A 19079-nucleotide genomic window follows, 5' to 3' on the forward strand; every position below is an offset into this window, starting at 1 on the left:
ATTTGTTGCTGTTAAATATTTAACCATTTTACTTCCCATACAGAAATGCAGTCAAGTAGCAACACAAAGAAGAGTACTGATATTGCTCAAACCATGTAATAGGTCAAACCATTTAAATTTAGCCATTCGGTTTTTTACTTATGTATGCAAAATGGTAAGGCAGAAAAAAATATGCCACTCCAGTGTTAAGTTAATGCTTCCTTTTTTTTACTGGATATACTAACCAATGCAGAAACACAAAGCGAGATCTACACACTGAAACTAAGAGCAGTGATAATGAAATGCTGCAACAAACTGCTATAGTATATTTGCTCTCTCTCTTTTTTTAAACAGACTGAAGGCTCCCTCAGTGAAACATGGTACAATGTTAATGAATATGTAACATTTTCCTTTTCTCAACAACCACAAGAAATTCTTTCCATTTTTTAAGGAAAACTAAGAGTAAGAGTTTACATACAAGCACAAGAATCCACCAAAATATTTTTTTGATTTCTTTTTGACTGTGGGTGCTTATGGTTCGAATATGGAGTTTGACAGCAGTTTCCACATGTGGGAATCTACAGGTATTGCAGAGCAGGAACATTTAGATTGCTCCCCTGGTATTCAGTTTTTAGATGACAGCTTTGATTATTTTTTTATTTTATTTTATTTTACTTTTTTTTGTAAGTTCAAGTCAGGTCAGTCACCTACTGCAAGACTGAGAATATTTAAAGCTGCAATGCCTTTTTCTGGAACACTTGGTAAAATCCAAAACACACATTTTTATTTACCTTATATTAGTTGTTATTAACTGAGAGAAAGATTGAATGTCCTGTAAATGTTTCTTTCCTGTTTTCGCAGCAATTCCTTTCAAAGTGAAACAGACTTACTGGTGCTAACTGCTTTTTCTGGATTCCTCAGCTGATTCCAACTCTTGCAGTTTCATAACATACCGTTGCACCCTGGTGGCAGACGTCAAGACCTCTATTAAATGCATCTCTTTTTAATTAAACATTCAATCACAGCTTTCTAATGATGATGAATTAGTAATTTCTGATTATTCATTTAGCCAAATGCATTAAAAACTACTCTGCAGATTACTGTGCATTGTATTTCTTGTAAAGATTTGACAGTCCAGTTTAGTAGAACATTAAGAATCTGTTATGCACAAATTAGCAACATTCCATTTCTCAAACAATATCACAGTGCGGCCATGATTGCAAGTGATTCAAAATGAATATAGGGACTGGAAGGCAATATTTACGCACTTCTACGTTTTACCTTTTTGCAGCTTGATATACCAGAGAACAGAGCTCTTCTTCTCTCATATGTGTACAACAAACATCTAGATTCTGCCATTTTTGACATCTCCAATAGCTCCCCATACATCAAACAAAAAAACATCAGGGAATGCAAAATCCCCCAGAACTGAATCCAGTGCCTCGGCAAAGTCATCGGGGTTCTTCTTGTCTTTGCCCGCTTCCACAATGGTGGTTGCTGCAGAGAAAATGGGACACAGGAATGTACATATATAATTTACTAATTCTTATCTACAGTTATTCTCGTGTAACCTTGTAATCTTTAAGCCGTGGGGCACCAAGTAAAAAAAACAAAATGTGCAAGCATTTTTCTCAAGAAACACTCAGACTGCAATTCTGTTTAATTTTACAAAAGCAGACAGTAACACGGGTATTGGCTTGTCTCTGGAATGATGTGTATTCATGAATGTCGATGTGTGTTGAAATATCATCCCTTTTTTAATGCAGGTTTTCTCAAAAAAAGAAAAGAAAAAGAAACTAAACATATTTTTTTAGGAGGAGATCCAAGCAAACAACAGGGCGAAGAGCAGGGTAAGAAATCATTGCCCTATTTTAGATGAGGTTCATGCAACATCAGGCCACTGGCTTTGAGAGCCTGGGAAAGGGCAATTTCCTATCACTCTCAACTTCTCAACGCAATTCTTGCTCATTATTCATCCTTGTGCAGTTCTTGTGATATTTAGTAAGGATGAAAGCAAGTGATGTTGCCAATTTCTACCATTATTAACCCTGACTAAATAAAAAGGTCCACTTAATGTTTTTCTTTTCAGGAGCTTTTAGCCTTTATGGCCATCTCTAGCTCTAGGTTGCTCAGCTGAGCATGAAATGACAAGTATTAACTCTCCCTGACAACTGAGCAAAGTCCTTCAGCTGAGAACATGTGCACATCTAGACAAGATATTTTTGTCATTTTTCTTCTCCTCCATAAAAGCACCAAATTCTAAATCCTTCAAAATTGTGTCAAATTAAACAATAAATATGGTTAAACATTGTTTACATTGAGTTACTGGGAAGAGTAAAAACAAACTCCTGATGGCTTGTTCCTTTATGTTTCTACATTTGTCAGGGACTCGATCCTTCCCTGCCCATGCCCCATTAATACAGGGCTAGATACAGGGCTAGAGGCCAGTTAGCAACCATCCATTCATTAAGGAAAACTGTGTATTCCCTGACCGGTTATGAGTGGTTGCTAGGAGTTGCTAACAATCATTGTGAAATTAATTGTAAATTTCCCATTCACACAGACCTATTGACCGGTCAGTGACCCCTTGGTTGCTAAATAAAACTGTATACAGGGTGTACAGAATTATTAGGCAAATGAGTATTTTGTCCACATCATCCTCTTCATGCATGTTGTCTTACTCCAAGCTGTATAGGCTCGAAAGCCTACTACCAATTAAGCATATTAGGTGATGTGCATCTCTGTAATGAGAAGGGGTGTGGTCTAATGACATCAACACCCTATATCAGGTGTGCATAATTATTAGGCAACGTCCTTTCCTTTGGCAAAATGGGTCAAAAGAAGGACTTGACAGGCTCAGAAAAGTCAAAATAGTGAGATATCTTGCAGAGGGATGCAGCAGTCTCAAAATTGCAAAGCTTCTGAAGCATGATCATCGAACAATCAAGCGTTTCATTCAAAATAGTCAACAGGGTCGCAAGAAGCGTGTGGAAAAACCAAGGCGCAAAATAACTGCCCATGAACTGAGAAAAGTCAAGCGTGCAGCTGCCACGATGCCACTTGCCACCAGTTTGGCCATATTTCAGAGCTGCAACATCACTGGAGTGCCCAAAAGCACAAGGTGTGCAATATTCAGAGACATGGCCAAGGTAAGAAAGGCTGAAAGACGACCACCACTGAACAAGACACACAAGCTGAAACGTCAAGACTGGGCCAAGAAATATCTCAAGACTGATTTTTCTAAGGTTTTAAGGACTGATGAAATGAGAGTGAGTCTTGATGGGCCAGATGGATGGGCCCGTGGCTGGATTGGTAAAGGGCAGAGAGCTCCAGTCCGACTCAGATGCCAGCAAGGTGGAGGTGGAGTACTGGTTTGGGCTGGTATCATCAAAGATGAGCTTGTGGGGCCTTTTCGGGTTGAGGATGGAGTCAAGCTCAACTCCCAGTCCTACTGCCAGTTTCTGGAAGACACCTTCTTCAAGCAGTGGTACAGGAAGAAGTCTGCATCCTTCAAGAAAAACATGATTTTCATGCAGGACAATGCTCCATCACACGCGTCCAAGTACTCCACAGCGTGGCTGGCAAGAAAGGGTATAAAAGAAGAAAAACTAATGACATGGCCTCCTTGTTCACCTGATCTGAACCCCATTGAGAACCTGTGGTCCATCATCAAATGTGAGATTTACAAGGAGGGAAAACAGTACACCTCTCTGAACAGTGTCTGGGAGGCTGTGGTTGCTGCTGCACGCAATGTTGATGGTGAACAGATCAAAACACTGACAGAATCCATGGATGGCAGGCTTTTGAGTGTCCTTGCAAAGAAAGGTGGCTATATTGGTCGCTGATTTGTTTTTGTTTTGTTTTTGAATGTCAGAAATGTATATTTGTGAATGTGGAGATGTTATATTGGTGTCACTGGTGAAAATAAATAATTGAAATGGGTATATATTTGTTTTTTGTTAAGTTGCCTAATAATTATGCACAGTAATAGTCACCTGCACACACAGATATCCCCCTAAAATAGCTAAAACTAAAAACAAACTAAAAACTACTTCCAAAAACATTCAGCTTTGATATTAATGAGTTTTTTGGGTTCATTGAGAACATGGTTGTTGTTCAATAATAAAATTATTCCTCAAAAATACAACTTGCCTAATAATTCTGCACTCCCTGTAGTCCACAACTGGTTGCCAAGTGGTTGCTGGCAGTCTCATGGTCCAGCATCAAAAACTTTACCTGTGGCTACTTTTGTTTCCAGCACATTTGCATGGAAGATGCTGACTTGTCTGCTAACTAGTCAACAAGTAGTGATCAGAAGGATTCATACTGGAAACAGAGACTATCATATAACTGGGGGAGTGGATGCACGGACAGGGACAGGAGCAGGATTGACAAACTGGTGCGGAGGTCTAGCTCCGTGCTGGGATGTCCCCTGGAGTGTGGAGGTGGTTGGCGAGAGGAGGATGTTAGTAAAGCTGACATCCATCGTGAACAACCCACATCACCCACTGCATGAGTATGTGAGTGGGCTGAGCAGCTCCTTTAGTCAGAGACTGAAACACCCTCGCTGCAGGAAGGAGCGCTTTCGCAGATCATTCATCCCAACAGCAGTTAGACTCTAATACTCCTCAATCACAATGTCATAAGTCACTGGACACTGTGAACATCCACGGTCACCGGTGTGTATGGACGTGCAGGTATATATGTATGTATATGTATACATATGTATATTTAGTGTGTACATGTGTGTGTGTATATGTCTATACATAGGAATAATAGTGGTACAATAGTTATGTCAAGCTATATAGTTTATGTCTTGCATATTTCCAACCATATCCATAATCACATACTGTGTATGCTACCATTGTATGTAGTGTATTATCTTACTTTTTTCATTGATTGTACTTATTTGTATTTTTGTATTTCCTTCTGATATCTGTACCTGAGCTGAGGTGGCGCAAAAATTTCCCCATCGTGGGATCAATAAGGTCTTATCTTATCTTATCTTATCTTATCTTATCTTATCTTATCTTATCAAAGTAAAAGTCACTCCCTTTGAAATGTGTTGGTTTCACCAGTAAGACAAAAGTTGCATGGTTCCAATTTGCATCATATTTTCCCAAGTCTAATTACTAATAGGAGTGATCAGAACAGTGTGATGCAGAAGCCTCTTTGCATCAGATTTCACCAAATAATGCTGAACAGAAACCCCTTGCTAGCAGCTCTTTCCTATCAACTAGTGAAGATTACATTTATTTTAAGGACAAAAATGTTAATTGGCAAGTCTTACCCAGCTCCAAGTCTCTGATGCCCATGTAGCTCTCCAACAGGTCATCCACTTTTTTGGTGGCTCGTTCTTCAAATTCATTCTGCTGGCATAAAACATATGAACAAAAGTGTGCAATACTATGATAAACATGGTGGCAGAGGATCTAAGACAGCATGGATTGCTCCTTTGTCAGGGACTTTGTTTTTAATTTACTGTTATAAAGCTATATGAGCATCTATGGATGATGAAGTCCTTAATGTTAAAAATCCATAGAGTAATTATCCTTATTATGAAATCATGTAAATATGTTTATATATTCTGTTTGATCTCATTCCAGCTCAGTATCATGTAAAATATGCAGCATAAAGAAAATGATTTCCAAGATTTTTTTTTCCAACCTAATAAAGAAGACTTAATTTAAGACACTTTGATTAAATCAAACAAGAAGCACTCTGCTCACTCAAATAATCTGATCACACTCAGTCTTGTTTATTTCGTGCTCTACAGATGAAAGACATGTACGTAAGTGTAGACATGCACAACTAGTTCTCTCTTCTTTTTCTAGTCTCTTATGACTGCCACAGGGTTTATTTGATGAAAAACTGAAACTCTAAAGCCCACATATTTAAAATATTACTAAAAAGCACTAATATGGTGCTATAGCTCTGTGTCAAGTGTGTGAAAACCATGAGACATAATTAGAAAAAGGCAGTCAACAAAATGATCGGTGGTTCAACCATTAAACACTTGTGTGGGAGGAAATGATAATTTTTTTTATAAAGATCACTTCCTGTGAAAGAGTTTCGTTTGCTTGTTTGTGTGTGAGTGGAGTCAAACAGTTCAGTTACTTATTTAAAATGCTCTATATGAGCTCTGTGTGTGTGTAAACGCACACTGAGAACATCTGAAAATGTAATCAGTCATTGTCCGGCAGGACGTAAAACTCACCACTTCCTGAACTGTAGCAGAACCCTTGGACCTTAGTCGCAGGGTTTCCTTCCCATTCACCATCTTGCCCTCATTAGACTTTGGCGCTCTAGTCCTCATTCCAATCATGTCTAACCACACACGCAGAACAACAATCATTAATCAACGTCAAATGCTTATTTGGTTAGAAGTAGCATGATGTTAATTGTGTAACATTGATTTTTTTCTTCTTGCAAACTATGAATATATTCTTCGATTTTTTTCCCAAGAGGCTGATGTGTTCCTTCCAACACATCACTGTCAACACAGTTTTTTGGAAAAGAAAGACAACTATAACGATGCTTAAAGATTTCCATTCCTTATTTGGAAGTGATATCGCATCCTGTGAAAATCTAAAAGAACTCTAGCCCACTGTGCTGGAGTCAGTCTTGTTTGTGTGATATCTTTAGCAGGTTCTTGTCTAATGTATTTCCAGTGTCACTGTTGGCTGTTGAGTTGATGAATGTGTTTGTGTTAAAAACGTTCACCCCAAATCATTTGCTAAGACCTGCATCATTATAATCTGTGCACTGTACAGTAATTGAAAAGCAACATTGCCGGCATCTGTGAATTCAAATGGATTTGTATTTTTATTTGTCTCTGCATTGCTGTGCATATCTTTAACCCTCAGTGGGGCAATTTTGAGCCCCATTTTATTTTAAACAACAACACATTCTTGATTATTCTGTGTTCATCTTACCGAAATGCTGCCCTGAACCTATGAGAGATATTCTAAAATGTTCAGATCTGATTAATGATGGTTTTCAATCATTTCATGGAAATATAAATGAAACACTAACACACATACAAAGAAAATTACATTCAAATAACCCTCGTCTGTTGATTTTTACAGAATATAGTTTGTTTGTTTTTTAATAGCAAAGTGTTGATGAACTGGGGACTCCATAACTGACAGAAAATTGGAATTAAGTCAGTGTCAGTGTGTTTTTTTATACTTTTGTTTAAAAAAAATTAAACATATTTAACCTTTACATATTGTTCAGGTCACATTTGACCCATTTTGACATTGGATAGCATTAAAAATGCAGAAAATATTTCTTTCATTTTTTTTTAGCCTGAAATTTAATGACTTTTCCTAAAGTAAGAGATTTAAGATTAAAAATATTAAAAGGTACCTGAGCTGAAACACAAGAGTTTTTCTGCAAATATTTCCAACTATGGAAAGTTGTTGGAGAAGTAGACAAATTCATGGACTTTAAATTTCCTGCCTTCCTGATTTCTTAGTCTTTTTTGTTTATTTCTCATACTTACAGTTTTTCTCAGTCACTTTGGTGCTTTTCTCACATCACTATCAGTGTTGGTCAAGTTACTTGAAAAAAGTAGTCAGTAACTAATTACTGATTACTTCCCCCAAAAAGTAATCCCGTTACTTTACTGATTACTTATTTTCAAAGTAATTAATTACTTAGTTACTTAGTTACTTTTTTAAAACACGATTTACAACCTGAATAGGTGATAAAGCAATAGATCTTTCAGCCCAATTCTACTTTTTCTGCATAATCCATCATACAAAATGTAATCAAATGGAAAGGTCCCCTTTTAAAACTTGTTTTATTAGTTTTAACCTTTTAACTTTATGCATCAAGCAAAAATTTAATTATATGCAACATTCTCTGACTGGAAGAAATTTGTTTAATATTTAAACCTATTTTCTGCACATTCCAGCACATAATTATTTTTTTTTTTGTTACACTCACTCTTTCAAATAGATGCAAGTAAAACACAGCAGAAAATAAATAAAATCAAAGACTAGCGGTCCTGTTGCTCTATTTTCACCTGTAAAGCAGGAGCGGCGTAGACGGAGGTTTACCCTGGTGCAGGTGTGCCGCAGCAGTCAGTGGTAGAATCCGCGAGTTTCTCTGTGAATTTCCCATTACGTCGTTGCGCACTCGGTGCTTGCTTGGAAGTTTAGGGGTTTTTTTCGCTGCAAAAAGAAGTTTTCTTCCCACGCACGATGGACGCTAATGTTTTTGTCACTTTTTATGGAATTAAACTCAAAGTAAGTTCAGTACTTCCACGCTTTAAACGCTGCATGCTCATACTCTCTCCCACAGTCGATATGTGATCCATTGTTGATCTGCACACAGCTGTTGTCACGAACGTCGCACTCGCTTACGTCACTGTCATGAGAGTTCTCGCGAAAAAATCACGGTTTTAGTAACGCAGTAACGCAGCGTTCCTACGGGAAAGTAGCAGTAATCTAATTACCGTTTTTGCAATAGTAATCCCTTACTTTACTCGTTACTTGAAAAAAGTAATCGGATTACAGTAACACGTTACAAGTAACGCGTTACTGCCCATCTCTGATCACTATTAACATTTGCACAGCAGTTAGTGTATTTCTCAAAACAACTAGTGCAAGCTGCAAAACCTAGTGGATAACCTGCAAAAGCAGGTCACTTGCTCAAAATCAATAATCCATTCCTCAAAAACAAGTATTCATGTCAATGAAACTGTCAGTGTCATCAAAATGAGAAGTCTTGAACCATCTTGATGAACAAGATAATCAAATGGCTTTGTCATGTTTTCATTATGACAGTGTACAGTATTCTCTCATTGTCTTCCAATGCAAAAAAAAAGGTCAGAACTCGGTGACACTACCTGAAAATGCTCAAGACAGCATTATACACTTTTTGCACAGCCATGTACAATCAAATCTACAGTAGAGTTAGACATTCCTGTAGTTATGGAAGTAAGTGAGTACAAGACACTGAATACGTATGTTTCACATTTTTACTGTGTAGGATGTTTGTAATTCTACAACATTGTGCAAAAGAAAAATACTCAACAGTCGCATATTTAGAATAAACATGAGAAACACCCTTTTTGGTAGAGCTGTGCACAAATGTGAACAATATAACAGTATATATTGTAAATGAACATACGTAAATCATTCTGGCACATTCAGACGTTCCTGTCTGTCTGGCCACATATTCCCATCTACATCACAACAGATACTGCATCCATGGCTGCTAGCAGGGCCATTTGTGAATGCTGGTCACAAACCTTCCACCTCCAGGCAGACAAAAACTCCTCTATCGGATTAAGGAATGGGGAGTAGGGAGGGAGATATTCAACAGGCATTCTGTCATGTGCTGCAAACCGCTGTCTGACCAGATGTGAGTAGTGAAAAGGCACATTATCCCACACAACAACATACTTGTTGAGTTGACCTCCACCCCTCTCATTCTCAGGGACTATGGCATGAGAGAAATTGTTCAATTTCAGGGACAGGAAAAAATAATGGAAAAAAGGTATAACATTTTTTTGACAGCATCTGAAAACTAATTCACCAATTTTGAATGTAATGACTCAAGCAGTGAAATAAAGACTATTGGTTTTATTGGGAACGACTATTTAGCATCCAAAAGTATAGTTTATTTTGACTGACATGACATAAGCAAATGATAATGTGGTCGATGGCAGAAAACTGTATGAAAGCAACTCAAACGTGTCCAAGAGCATTTGCAATTTGTTCAGAGGAAGGAGAAATTGCTACTATGATGTGCACAAATTACTCAATGTTGTGGAGGTTGCACTAACGGTTTTGAGATTTTGATCTTTTCATTTTTCATTTTGATCTGAGAAAAGCACCAAAGCGACTGAGAAAAACTGTAAATGTTTCAGATCGCAATCAAAATTACAAAATTGTGCTTTTAAATTATTTTACTTATTAGAAGGTAATAGGGGAAAATACCTATCCAAACTTACCTGTCCCTATGTGAAAAACAGATCACTTGAGGGTCACTACTAACACACTAAACTCAATGCTTAAATACTTCCCAGAGAAATCATTTGAGCCCATGTCTCCTGAGGTCTGCATTAAAATGCATATCTGGTTATTTCAATAATTTCTAAGAGAAAATAACAGTTCAGGGGTAAAGTCAGAGATCAGCATCAGCTATGTCATGCTAACAGTATAAACAACTGATACTCCAGAAGCAACTACTGTATGTAGCATCTTTGTCCTGCTGCGAGTCAAACATGATTGATAAATATGACACATCTTGATTGGAGCTGAACTTTATGTGACTTTTTGTCCTTGTAATACAGCAGCTCCAGCCACAGACTCTGCAAATACTGAGTAAACCTTCATGATGCACACAAAAACAAAAAACAACTTTAGCTTTAAACTCTATGTGTGTGAGTATGAGAACCAACATGTGTTACAATTTTAGGATTCGAGTATACTTTATCATCTTACTTTCAATCGAATCCATCAAAATGCCATTTGGCAGCATGTTTTCATTTTTAAATCAAGTCATTTAGTTGCCAACACACCTAGAAAGACTTGCGATTGACAGATTTACCCAGTGAGATGAGGGGATTTGTTTCTGCTCTTGTCACTGTGATGCAGAGGGTCACACCACACTGTGACAGTTCACACACACATACAAAAGAGGTGGAGACTGAAAGCACAATGTGATATACTGGAACGTTGCCAGGTTTATTAAAGGAGCTTGATATGGGGATGCCACTCAGCTTGGGTTCTAAATTGTCATGTCCTCATTGACCATGAGAGATAGCTGCAAAACAGTAACAACATAACACGACAGCTTCAAAAGCAAACTAATCCACGTTGTAATCCATTCCAATCATAATTATGCATCTTTATTCTATGCTAGTATTTTGATGTGTATTGCATTCTCAAAATGACTGGAATATCTGTTAACAGAGATGTGACAACATGTTACGAGATACCGATCTGTTGCAGGAAGTAAGCCAGTTAACCATGGATTTGGTTTCCTGTCTGATAAGCGTGCGGTGGACAATGAGGCTCCAAACCACTCAGATTCACTTAGGAAAGGAGAGTAAGGTGTTTCCTCTATATATTGTAACGAGGATGCAATAAATCAACAACTCACCGAACTGTTGACAGGTAAACTATTTTTCATAAAGAGATACTTCATGCTGTTAAGGACCTTTGCTGTTTGAAAGGCACAGAGATTTGATGTGTGTAGCATAGAGGCACCACAGTGCCGCTGATGTCAGCTTAAACAAGCTTGTCAGACTGTAACATGACATAAAAGCAAATACAGCACAAGGTGGCTTGTCAAATCACTATTAGCTGATGAACCTGCTAACCACTTCTTTTTATTTCCTGGCAGACATTTGAGTGAAATGTAAATAAAAGTACCTTTTGAGCTCTATAAAACAGTGAAAGCACAACATGTACATTTGGATCAAACATTTACTTTACTTAATTTCTTTGGCAGTGACTCTGCAAGAGTGTGAAAAATGAGCTGCTATGTCTTTTCTCTCTCTCCCGCCCTTCACTCTTTATCGCTGTGTTAGCATGGTTTATGTCTTCTTTTCTCCCTTCCCATCTCCAAGCCCAGACCATCCAGGCAGATGGCAGTCTGCCGTGCCGTGAGTCTGCTATCAGTTTCTCTTTATTAGAAGACATTTGCTCCTTTTTTCCATTTTTTCTCGAACGTTTTGCTGTTACTTTGCAACAGATCCCACAGAACAATTCTCACACAACAATTCAGTCCACATAACGTTGACAAGCTGACTATATATTTTTGAGACAAGGGGGTTAGGAATGTAACTCAGAAGGCTGTTCTCATGAGCGCACTGCCATCCATCCATCTATCCATTTTCTTCTGCTTATCCAAGGCCGGGTCATGGGGGCAGCAGTCTAAGCAGAGAAGCCCAGCCCTCCCTATCCCTGGCCACCTCCTCCAGCTTGTGCGGGGAACACCAAGGTTTTCTCAGGCCAGCCAAGTAATGTAATCTGTCCAGCATGTCCTGGGTGTGCCGCTGGGACCTCCTCCAGTTGGGACATGCCCAGAACACCTCACCTAGGAGGCGCCCAGGAGGCATCCTTATCAGATGCTATAACCACCTCAACTTGCTCCTTTCTGGACAAGGGTGCAACTAAGGGGAAACCAGGGGGCACTGGCCACCCCCCAAAATTTGCTGGCCCCCTAGTGGCACTCCTAGTAAGATAGTCCTATGGTGGTAATAATTTTAATAAACATGAGCACGACACAAAGGAAGACACCCCATTATGCGCTGAAACATTAACTGTTTTGGGGGTTATATTTTTAGTGGTCCCCATATTGCTACCCCTATGAAAAAATTCTGGAAGCACCCCTGACTCTCAACCCCTCCCGAATGACCAAACTCCCCACCAAATCTCTAAGGGACAGGCCACCCAGTTCATTTCCACCACTTGTATCCGCGATCTTGTTCTTTCAGTCACTACCCAAACTCATGACCTTAGGTGAGGGTACAGACGTAGATTGACCGGTAAATCAAGAGTTTTGCTTTTATGCTCTGTTTTCTTTTCACCAACAGACTGGCACAGCATCCATCACTGCAGCTGCAGCACCAGTTTGTCTGTTGCTTGTCTATCTTGTCTATCTCCTCCTCCCCGCTCCCCTCACTTGTGAACAAGACCCTGAGATACTTAGTCCTCCACTTGAAGCAGCAACTTGTCCCTGACCTGGGACAGAGCTGAAGCCCTTTTAGGTTTAGGATTAGGTAGGGATGGAGCCCGGTGTTGGGTCTGTGCTTCCACAGGCCCCGCTGGTTTAGAGACTTAACGAAGTAAGACGAATAGCAATCAATCGATTTTACTTGCTAGCAAGGGAGGCTGGTCAGAACCAGGCTCTTAGAGCTGAACGCTCCTCACCTGTTTCCTAGCCAACTTCAAATAAACAGCCTTCCTTGCAGCCTTTTTATTGAATACAGTTACAGTTTACACAGGCACCACACCCATTGTAACAACCCCGTGGTGTGTCGGGCCCTTGTATTTGTGTGTATGCATGTGCGAGAATGTGTGTGTGTGTGTGTGTGTGTGTGTGTGTGTGTGTGTGTGTGTGTGTGTGTGTGTGTGTGTGTGTGTGTGTGTGTGTGTGTGTGTGTGTGTGTGTGTGTAGGTGCCCGTGAGTGTGTGCATTTGTGTGACCACCTGCTCACCAAAGGGTCATAAAGGCAGGAAGTTTACTAAACAAGAAAACAGAACCTTCACCTAGGATGTGCCTATAATAAAACACTACAGCCTCCCCCACCATTCAACAGGCTGGGGAGGGGGTTAGAAACAAAGGAATGTCTTTGATTATACAGTTTGAACCAAGACTTACAAATTTAAGTAACACAATGACAACATTTAACAATTTCAACCTAACACCCGGTTTTGGTGAAATATACTCTAGACCTTTAACAGATTAAGGATTCAATTAATTCAGTGTTATGCATTTATCACCAAGGCACAACAGTAGTCACCTCAAGGTGCTTTAGTTTGTAAGGTAGAGACCCTACTACAATAACTGCAGATAGTGTTGTGCTGTCCGTAAGGACAGAAAAATAAATGTCTGCCTCCATGCAAGTGATGCACGTGTTCCTGTCTAAATGGTGTTTCCAGTATTCCTTTTTGAGATTTGTGATTAATTGTTCCCCAGGGTTAACAACAACAACTGTAAAAATCATTCACAGCCTTTTTTTATTAGATATGTGCATTAAATTTTACTCAGTAAGTGAGACGACAGTTGTTTTACAAAGAGAAATAAAAACTGAGAAGGCAAAACATTATTAGTTTATATTTGTCTGCAGTATTATAGACTCAGTCTATGAACACAAAGTGAATTCATTTATATTTGTCTGCATTCTTAATTTATATTTCACACATGGTCATTGCAGCTGACTACTGTAACACCGGTCAATTAACTGTGGCTGGAAAGTTTAACGGGAGTTCAAGGCCCACTGGCAGACTGCCAGTGAAATATCCCTGCATCCTCTTTCTGTTTTTGCTGATGAGTTATGAAAAACATCTGAGGAGTACTAACCCCATCAACAGCTGAGGACAATGTCAGGCAGGGTGGCAATAAGCTATTAGTGTCCACTTTCTGTGGGCTGTTGTACCAGGGGAAGTTGGTGTGCTTACAATATTAAATAGCCATGCCATGCTATAAATCACAGTTTTTTCCCATTGTTTTAGCACCAGGAACCCTGCTGGTTCTTACTGAATCACATAACTATACATAAACTTTAATGTAGGTCAGTGAGTGAATGCAAAGGCCAGGAAGTAATAGTACTGACACTTTTAGTATGAATATTTTTAAAACTACTGAATTTTAATAGTTTTTGTGTGCAGACCCAGTGTCATCTAAGGCTCTAAGCGAGTTCAAGTCAAAACACCCATATTAAAGTCTAAATTTACAATTAAATTAAAACAAATATCCACCATGTTCTACTTACCAAAGGCTTTCTTGGGTCCCACAAGTCGAAGAGTGAAGGGTACGCCTCTCGGTTGCTCTTTTAGCATCTTTGCAACCTCGTAGTGCCGACACCCTACAATGCTCTGGTCATTTATGGCCTCGATGTGATCTCCAACACATACTGTCTTCAGCTGGTCGATGGTGCTGCCTTCCTTTATCCTCTGAAAGACAAAGATTTGACTAAATACAGTATATGACTATGATGTGAGTTATCAGCTTTTTGGGGGGGGAGAAAGCACATTGCATTGACATATTACAACTAGTGTAATCATTACAGATTTTACAATGACATATTTTTATTATTGCAATATGACCAAAAAAAGGAAATTGGATTTTAATTTGTTTGACTTTTATTCTGGTTAGATTGTTAAAGTTTCTCAGAAAAGTGGATTTATCTAACTTTAATGACGTCCTAAAAATGTCCTTGGTTTTATCTTTTCGAACACCTCTGTGGCCTCTTACTGTAAGGTAGCAATGACCAGCTGAAGAGTGGAGTTTCTGCTCTGTTTGTCTTATTAATCATCACAAAAAACTCAAAATGTTGCAGCAATTGGTAAAAAAAAAAACCAAAACAACAACTTCTCATCCACCTTGATGAAAGCATAGCCAGCCCCGTTGTCTGTGATCGTGAGACCCAGTGCATCTTCTGTCTTTGTCACTTCCACCTCTTTGGTCTCCCCTCTTACATGGGCAAAGATGAAGTCCTCCAGTCCAATCTGTCCCCCCAGTAGTTTCTGCATGTCCACTTTATGAGAGTTGAGAGTGCAGAACAGGATCTGAGGAGAAGGAATATATATATATATATATATATATATATATATATATATATATATATATATATATATATATATATTAGGTAAAGTAAAGTGAAAAAGTGAGTCAAGCAAGGCCTGTAGCCAGTATAAAGACTCACAAAAATTAATAAGCTATGGGACTGATCTTTGTTAGATTAAGCATGTGTTAATAGTATTATTTCTATTATTTCTAATACTGGACTGATTTAAGCACATTTGTTGGTATTAAAATCTAATTGCCACTGAATGCATGACCATAAAACTGTAACCCTGCAGCCTCTCTTGTTCTTTCATTAACTTCCTCTTGTTTTATTACAAAAGCAAATGGACCGCATCGAAATTTCTCAAGCTGTGCTGTACATACATTAGACAGCAGAGGGCAGTAGAGCCAAATAATAAGCTTAGCTGAATTTGTGGTCATGTTGTTTTCAGCTATGAGTGCGATATCTGCAGCACATCCAGCGGTGAATGATTAACTTCATACAAAACTATTAAGCCACAACATACATGCAGGTTGAGTAGTAATACACGTTTTTTCCTTCTGCTTTACAAGATCACACAACCATACTTGTTGCTGATTCACACTACAGATCCAAATCCTTTTGTAAAAAAAAAAAAGCTCTCAAGATCGCCTTTTTAACGTCACCCATGCATTGAAACAATTGTGTTTTAAACGAGTATGTTTAAAACTGTGTGACTGAACCTTTGAATGTAGAATATCTTGTCCATGGTTATTTGAGAACTTGAGCTTTCGCAAACTGTGCGAGCAGATGTCAAAGTTCAGTTTTCTTTCATAAACAGACATTCGAGATAACTTGCGTTGACTTTTTTCTTTTTTCATAATAACTGCCTTGGCAAACGTCTTACTGTCGTCCAAAGTCTTCTCTGATACCTGGCTTTACAATAACTCTATGCTATTGCTATTGATTCCATCTGAGGTCAAGGACACTTTTCACTGTCTGCATGCAATTGGATTTTAGGCAGTTATACAGTGCATGTTGTTAAAGTAAATAAACTAGTAACATTTAATCATAAAGTCTCTCTGTATAGCAGGGAGAGTGTTTGTTCTTTTGCAGTCTACCCTGACCAAATATATTTCACATTAAAAAAAGACGTATTTGTTGATGTATTTGTTGCAAGGTAATTCATGAATCTGTATTATTTCCTCACTTAGTAAGCAGCTTTTTGTTGTTGTTTGTATGTTTATTTGTTGCTGAATTCTTGGATGTGACATGACATGGCTGACAACTTCAGATGGGGAAGTGTTTGCAATATATTCTACAGCTACAGGTTACTTTTTACAGCTTGATCTTCTGAGTTGCAGGGCTGTGTTTGTAATATCAGACTATGTAAATGTATTTCATTATACATTATTAGTATTGTAAATCAATGTAAATAGAACAAAAAGATAAAGTAAAAATTATACTAAGGGAATGATTTTAACACTTATCTAAAGTAATCGCATATTTTGTGTTAGTGAGGATCAGTTGATTGTTTCCTTCTAAAACAGATATTGCATGTCAAAGGTTACTTTAACAAGGTTGAACATTGCGTGCAGCATGTTTTTTCATGTGATTGCATGTGTCACAGTCATGGTTGGCGGGTGCCCAACAAGAACGTCAAGGTCATTTACTATGAAATGTAACTTGGTCTCCTTGGCTTAATCTTACGTTTATATCTATCAGTTATGCTGAAAGCCTTCATGGTTGGCCTTTATAGCTGATAACTAGCTGATAGGGCCAGAGTTGAAGAGTGATGTTCTATTGCCAAGTGTGTTCAATCAGCTATGGAATGAAGCAAAAATAGCAGCAAATGCTGCATTCAAGTCTTTTCAGTTTATATATGTGTACTGGTGCAAATCATTTGTGTATATCTTTATTAATTATGTTGTTTTTTTGTTTTGTTTTACTGTTTCCTCCTACTCTTTCTTTGTTGCGTCTATTAACACCTGCTCTGGCTGAATTTAATCTAAATGGCCATCTTAAAATAATTTGCCTTTTACCATGTTTAGCACTCAGGGCCGTAACAGACTGCTCCATCCAGGCCTTCCAAAGGTTCCCAGTCAAGGTCTCAACTCAAGGATTACAGGCTTTATGAGCAGATTCTTCTGTAACCTAATTGCAAGCAACAATTTGGTAATCTACAAAGCTACAAGTGAGCTATTTAGTTGTCTATTAATTATTGTGAGGGAAAAGAAAATATATATACTGTAAGTTATATTATCTACTCAAATTGTGATACTTTACATGACTGTGCTCTAATACGTTTTTAAGTCTACGCGAGCTTTAACAACTATCTAATGTGTCAAATATTTCTTTTAGAATTTACTGAGAATGACTACTTTTCCAGTTAGAAAAAATAGGTATTCAGTTCTATTCATAAAAACAGGCGCAGTGTTATATTCCTATGAGTGACTAAGCACACAATATCTTTTTGTCTACCCTACTTTGTGGGTTAATCACCTTTCAAAATAAAATTATTTCCTCCTGTTGTTGTTGTTTTGTTTTTTTTAGGACTCTATAACTGTAGCCTGTCATGTTAGATGTTTGTTAACTAATAAGAAGTCCTTATATGGTTATTTCTTTCCGCTATTGGTCCTGGTCAAGGTGCAAACCAATACACATGCTGGCTGACAGTAAGTAGTAAATGATCGTTGCGCTTCATGGAAAAAAAAGAAGAAGCAGAGAATGGAAACCTAACACCTGTTCACAACTAGCCTGATAGTCCTGAATTTCTACTGGTTAAAAAAAAACAACCAAATGGTTGTTTTTAAAAATGTGTTTCCACAACTGAACATGTCACTTTATTATTTTATTGCATCCATAGCCAAGTGTAGTTGTACCTCTGAGGGGGAGATGTTGAACACTTCTGCGATCTTGGCATACAGCTCCTTGACATTAGTGAATCCATGAATACGGCCTGTGGGACTCCCATGAGCCAGCTGGGTGTGGAAGATGAGCTTAGGTCTGGGGTATTCTGGTGGCCCTGCTGGTGGCGGTGAAGGGGGAGGGAGCGGAGGCGCTGTGGGCTCCGGACACCCCTGACTCTGGCTCTGGTTCTGGGCCTTCTGCTCCTCCGTGGCCTCGGCCCCTGCTGCCTTGGAGTCCTGCGGGCTCATAGCCTCTCCGGTCTGCATCAGCCCCAACTTAAGCTGGGTCCTCCCCTAGAAGCCCTGGTGGTGCACTGCTCAGAAAGAGAGAAAAACACTGTCCTCCCCGACCGTTTAGCTGACCAACCATCCAACCAACCAGCCACTCAAAGCTTTGCAGCAAAGAAAACATAAATTAGTGATGAGAGCAGCTTGGTAACAGAAGCTGAAAAAAGCCAGCCAGACTCTACCAGGTAGAAACCCAATACCTTTTGAGTTGAGGCTTGTATTTGTTACACCTGAGCCTTGGGGAGCTCACGCATATCGAACACACAAAAAACATATCAAGCAAAGGGTTTTTTGTTCATATATGTGATATGGTTATCATTCTAATCCTTATATCAGTCCAGAGAAGTCACACAAGCACGTCCTAGAATATGTAAACCTCCTTCTTAAGTGTGAAGATTTCCTGCATACCTGCAATTCTGTATAACTACCAAAGTGGGCCACTGGGAGTTGGCCACAGACAATATCCCAGTGTTACCAGTAAGATGATATCATTGTAAGATGCCCCCGTTCGCTGGCCTTATTGAATGAAAGAGGTTGTTGCTGGGGTAAATCCTTGGTGATGCAGTGACCTTTCTGACCCCACAGACAAGTTACACCAACACAAGATTACACTTAAAGCCAAAAGATAGATGTTTAACTCATTAACTCAATCTAAATTAGTGTCTTAG

The 19079-nt window shown here is 38.8% G+C and overlaps 1 protein-coding gene across 1 annotated transcript; it reads right to left on the reverse strand.

The window, feature by feature from the left end:
• Position 1: 1 nt before the first annotated feature.
• On the reverse strand, positions 2-18677 carry gipc3 (GIPC PDZ domain containing family, member 3). The gene is made up of 6 exons (XM_080289628.1): positions 18097-18677; positions 15051-15236; positions 14441-14621; positions 6197-6306; positions 5270-5348; positions 2-1476 (listed from the first exon to the last, which is right to left on the reverse strand). Exons 1-6 carry the CDS (start codon positions 18388-18390, stop codon positions 1325-1327), a joined length of 1002 nt encoding a protein of 333 aa, XP_080145754.1. The 5' UTR covers positions 18391-18677; the 3' UTR covers positions 2-1324.
• Positions 18678-19079: the final 402 nt, after the last annotated feature.

The sequence above is a fragment of the Astatotilapia calliptera genome, chromosome 15 (assembly GCF_964374335.1).
Source record: "Astatotilapia calliptera chromosome 15, fAstCal68.1, whole genome shotgun sequence".
Taxonomy (NCBI): Eukaryota; Metazoa; Chordata; class Actinopteri; order Cichliformes; family Cichlidae; genus Astatotilapia; species Astatotilapia calliptera.

What these genes read in the sequence shown, in the direction of transcription:
- gipc3 (XM_080289628.1), bottom strand. Translation starts at nt 18,390, where the DNA reads ATGCAGACCGGAGAGGCTATGAGCCCGCAGGACTCCAAGGCAGCAGGG. An exon ending in GGGACCCAAGAAAGCCTTTG is followed by an intron (nt 6,307 to 14,440) that starts GTAAGTAGAACA and finishes GTGTGTGGTTAG; the next exon opens with ACATGATTGGAATGAGGACT. An exon ending in CATCAGAGACTTGGAGCTGG is followed by an intron (nt 1,477 to 5,269) that starts GTAAGACTTGCC and finishes TTTTCTCTGCAG; the next exon opens with CAACCACCATTGTGGAAGCG.